Raw genomic sequence first — 4,833 nt, 5'->3', positions numbered from 1 at the left:
CTGTACCTCTTCCTTTATCTTAAGTAACATCTCTGGCCGCATTCTCCTTAGTTTCTGCTTTACTGGCTTTGAATCCGGGTGAAGCGGGATCTTATAGGTTACTAAATCCATGTCTAAACCTGGCATGTCTTGGTACGACCAGGCAAACACGTCTCGGTATTCCCTTAGTAATTCAATCATTTTTTCCTTTTATTCACCCTTTAGCAGTGCCCCGATTTTCACCTGCTTGGGTTCTTCCTTGGTTCCAAGATTAATCACGACAGTGGGATCGCTACTAGTCAAGGTTGGTTTTTCATCGGACTTTTAACATTCTTTCCATTTCAGGGGACAAGTTTATTTCTTGATCTTCAACTTCGGTTTCATGGATTAGATTTTCAAAATTAATGTCAATTACTTAGCGAGGGATTCTGGTGTTGTTATTTTCTTTATTCCTACATGAAATTAACAAACAAATATTGACAATTGATTTCCAAAATGCACATAAATGACAAGGAATGCATGATTCATTTTCATTAAGGAGCTTCCCCAATTTTTCAGTGGTCGGGGGAATACAAAAGAAAAACAGAACTAAAAAAATCCTGAAAAAAGATCATTACATGATGATATCTGATAAATCAAAAGAACTCCAGTTTTGAAGCTGTACTCCTGGTTGGAGATGACGGATCCACTCTGTAGAAGTGTTCGAGGGGATTTTAGCATCCAAAGCCAAACGATCTAGGTTGGCTTCTTGTGCCTTTCTGAGTTCTACCCCGACCATACCAATCTAGTCTCCCTCATGATTGGGTAAAGGGTTTCCCTGAATGTCCGTCGGCTTGTCATCAAAGGCCAGCCACCCTGCATTCTTGAATGACTGAACTTTATATTTGAAAGCCCAGCACTGGTCAATGGAGTGGTCAGAAGAGTTTGCGTGGTATGCACAGTGGGCATTGGGATCAAACCATCGTGGTGGGGGATCGGTGACGGGAATGGCTGGTATGGTCGTCACCATTCCTCTCTCACACAGTTGAGGAAACAAGTCGGCATAGGGCATTGGGATTGGGTCAATCCTTCTAGCATTCCTCAGTGCATCCCTTTCTCGAACTTGATTGTTTGTTGGTGTTGGTCTTAGTCGAGGGGTTTCAAACTGGGGCCTCGGGCCCATATATAGTATTTGGTTTACTACTGGTTCCATGTAGAAATTTCCCCTAGGTTGTTGACTTCGGCTTTTCTGCCTTAGGCTTCTGATAGACCCCTGCATCATTTGGGTCTCTTCTTCCTTTTTACCTTTGACCCACTTCTTACTTAGGCCGTTATCGGTAGTGCCAGTCTTTATCCGTCCAGCTTTGACGTCGACTTCCACTCTGGCCCCTGCCGCCACAATGTCCATGAAGTTATGAGGGGTGGACCCTACCAGGTGTGAACAGTAGGGATCTTTTAACGTCCCTATGAACATCGATATTGCCTCACGGTCGCCGACCGGAGGGTCCACTTGAGTGGCTGCGTCTCTCCAACGGTGTGCATACTCCCTGAAAGTATCTGTTGGCTTTTTCTCTATTTTAGAAAGAGACATCCTGTCCGGAGCCATTTCCAAGATATGACGATATTGCGCTTCGAAGGCATCGGCCAAGTCACTCCACGTATGGATCTGGGCATTGTTCTGCTGGATATACCATCTAGCCGCTGTCCCGGTAAGACTGCTTCGGAAGCAATACATCATCAACTTCTCATTATCGGTATAGGCGGCCATCGACTGACAATACATCCGGAGGTGGGTCTGAGGGCATGTGGTCTTGTCAAACTTCTTGAAGTCTGGCATCTTAAACTTTGGAGGAAGGATTACATCAGGCACTAGGCAGTAATCTGAGGGTCTGGCGGTACTATCGGTCCGAGTCCCCTCTATGGCCCGTAGCCGCTCTTCCAGCTCATCACAATGGTATTTCGTCGCGGTCTTGCTTGTCCCTACACCCACAATTTCTGATGAGGGCATCCCCATTCCTGTCACTACAGGGATAAAAGGTGGCGTGCCATGCGGCGGTTTCTCCGAGGTGAATGGGGGCGGACCAGAAGATTGCCCATGAATTGGCGTAAAACCAGGCGGGTGGATAGGGTCATTTTCTTCTTCATGATCCTGATCTTGGACTGTCTTCCCTTTGTTCAGCAGTAGGTCTAATATCTTCTTCAGTTGATTGCTTAGCTCTACCTGCCTCTGCTCGATCCCCAGAACACGGCTTTCCAATTGTTCTGCCATAGCTTTTGCTTTTCTTCGAGTGTTGTAAGGGTGTGTAGTAGTGGGCTCAATGTTGGGATTCTGGATTTAACTTGGCCTGACAGGAAGTCAGAGAGTGATTACCAACCCCTTAGAGAAGAACATGTATGCATGTATGCATGGAATGCAACCTAATTAATCATTTGGCCAAGGTTCCGAGAAAAACCTCAATGATCTCAAGGATGATCCATTTTCCTCTGGGTAGGGTACTTTAAGAGATAAAGTTTGACTTTTAAGTGAATCAAGCTTTTTTCGAAACATTGGCCAAGTGATATGGATGTTTGACATGGAGGCAGGATGTACAAAACACAAGGCATTTCATATATACAACAGACATGGATTACAACATGTGGAGAAGGATGTGGCTTCTGTCCCGACCCCGAGGAAGGTATGTACATAGGGTCCTCTGAGGCTCTACCCTAGGCTAGGGATTTTGGATGACCACGTGTGGTTAAACTCTATCCTTATAGACAAAAGGTTCCCAGATTGAAATTCCATTCTCCCTCACGGAGGTCCGGATTGAGCTCGCACTGAGCGAAGTGGTTCGCGGGTCCCTATAGGCCATGCCACATGGGAACTGGCACTATTACACTCCTTTCTAATCCTAGCTAGGAAAGCCCGGGTGTAGAGCTGTGAGAGTGTGTGAGTTCAACCATTTCCAACTATACCCCCTACCCCACATCCATCCATTATTCAGAACACATGCTTAATAAAATAGCAAGGGAAACAAAACATCATACTTATCCAAGGTACTACTAATCACATGCTTAGCAAAAACAAACAGAACCAAACACATGTTTATTCACGAATCAAAGCAAGCAAGGCATTCACGATTATTCATATGCAACCAAATTTGTACAAAAATGAAAGGAAGTAATCAAAAAGGCTTATTTAGATTTGAGATCGGGATAATTCTTAATTAATCACTGGCTCAACTCTCAATGTCCACAGTGGAGTCGCCAAGCTGTCGCAACGTCCTGGACCCGGCCCAGAGAACCAATCTCTGCTTTAAAAATGGGTTCGGCTTGCGAACTGGGAAGAATGGATGGAAATGTGTGATTTTTAAAAAATGTGATTTTTGTGGAAAACGATGTGTGGTGGAGTCGCCACTAACCTTTGGAAGTGCGGTTAGAACACTTGATTGCTACCCCATTAGGGGTAGAATCGGCCTGCGTTACCAGAGTCGGGCTCGAGAGTACGGTTACGCGAGGGGAAGGTATTAGCACCCCCTACACGCCCGTTCTTACGAACGGTACCAGATTAATAAAGAATTATCCCGAAATAAATGTAATAAGTCTTTAAAGATTACTCCCTTTCAAAAATCAAAAGAATGAAAGTACTATATAGGTATTCCCTCGTAACCGGGGCAATCTAGTACTCCGAAGAGGTTCTTGTTTGCAATCATCGGGAAGTAAAATCGAAAATAGGATACGAAATTCGCTCCCGGGAGTTTTGAAATCTATAGGTTTTTCTAAGTAGGAAATATACTATTCTGGGAGGTTTTTGAAATTTTTTCGGGATTTGGAATGATTTTTTTGTGCCTAAAAAGATATTTTTGTGATTTTTCTTAAGTGTGAAAATGCTTTTCGTGATTTCTGTGATTTTTCCTGAACTTCAAAATAACACAAATAAAATCAGTTGAAATCAAAATGTGAAAGTATTTTTGGGATTTTTGAAAATTTTATGATTTTTGTGAATTTTTCGGATATAATAATAATATACAAGCGAAATGGAAAAAATCGGAGTGAACCGGTCCGGGAATGGTGAACCGGTCAAACGTTGACCGGTTTGAGGGAAAACCAGTTTAAGGTCTTGGTCGAGACCATTGATTTTTCGGGGTTTTTCAATGTTCTTCTGAATACAACAAAATTTTAGACAACAATCATAAAAGTCATAGTTTTAAAGATATGACTTTAGATTGTATTTTTGAAAATCTTGAATGTAGGGAAACAGATCAAACCTTTGCCAAATATGTTGGAAACTTTCTTGGATTTTCTTCAAAAATTTTCAAATGTAAATAAGTTTCAAAGCCTTAAAAATTTTGAATTTTCTTTGAAAATTTTTCTGAATTTTTGTGTCTTTTATGAAATTTTTTTTTTTTTAATGTGTTAAAAGGAAGCTATTTAAAGTAAAAAAAGTGAAATAAAATCAAATAAACCAACAGAGGCCGATTAGGGAAAGGGGGGCGGAGATGTAACATAGGAAGAGAAAGTTCATTGGTTTTACCTATTGTCTTTTTCTCCTCCGGTCTTCCTCTCATGTTTGTGAATCCGCAGGGGTTAGTCTACAGCGCCTTCCCGAGTGTTGTTCTTGAGCTCCGACTCGAGGCACTAACAGGAAACGGGATCAGTCAACCGCTTAATCTTCTTTCGTTTTCTCTGCTCCGGTCTTCTTTTCCTGTTGGTGAGTCTACTATGGCCGCTCTACAGCGTCTTCCCGAGAGTTGTTCTTGAGTTCTGACTCGAGGCACTACGGAGTGTTTTCTTTAAATGGGGTGACTCAGCACCGATAGGAAACAGGATCAGTCGACCTCTTGATCTTCACTCAAAAAAACTAGCTTCACAAACTTATAATAGAAAACTTCAATA

The 4,833-nt window shown here is 42.5% G+C and overlaps 1 protein-coding gene across 1 annotated transcript; it reads right to left on the bottom strand.

Annotated features, from left to right (window-relative positions):
- Positions 1-763: 763 nt before the first annotated feature.
- Positions 764-2,227, bottom strand: LOC131145732 (uncharacterized). Its single transcript, XM_058094922.1, has one exon. It carries the CDS (start codon positions 2,225-2,227, stop codon positions 764-766), a length of 1,464 nt encoding a protein of 487 aa, XP_057950905.1.
- Between the last annotated feature and the right edge of the window lie 2,606 nt (positions 2,228-4,833).

Source organism: Malania oleifera, chromosome 13, assembly GCF_029873635.1.
Source record: "Malania oleifera isolate guangnan ecotype guangnan chromosome 13, ASM2987363v1, whole genome shotgun sequence".
NCBI classification, from domain to species: Eukaryota; Viridiplantae; Streptophyta; class Magnoliopsida; order Santalales; family Ximeniaceae; genus Malania; species Malania oleifera.
Note: the sequence above shows the minus strand (reverse complement) of the source record. Positions and strands in the feature narration are given on the sequence as shown.

What these genes read in the sequence shown, in the direction of transcription:
- LOC131145732 (XM_058094922.1), bottom strand. Translation starts at nt 2,227, where the DNA reads ATGGCAGAACAATTGGAAAGCCGTGTTCTGGGGATCGAGCAGAGGCAG.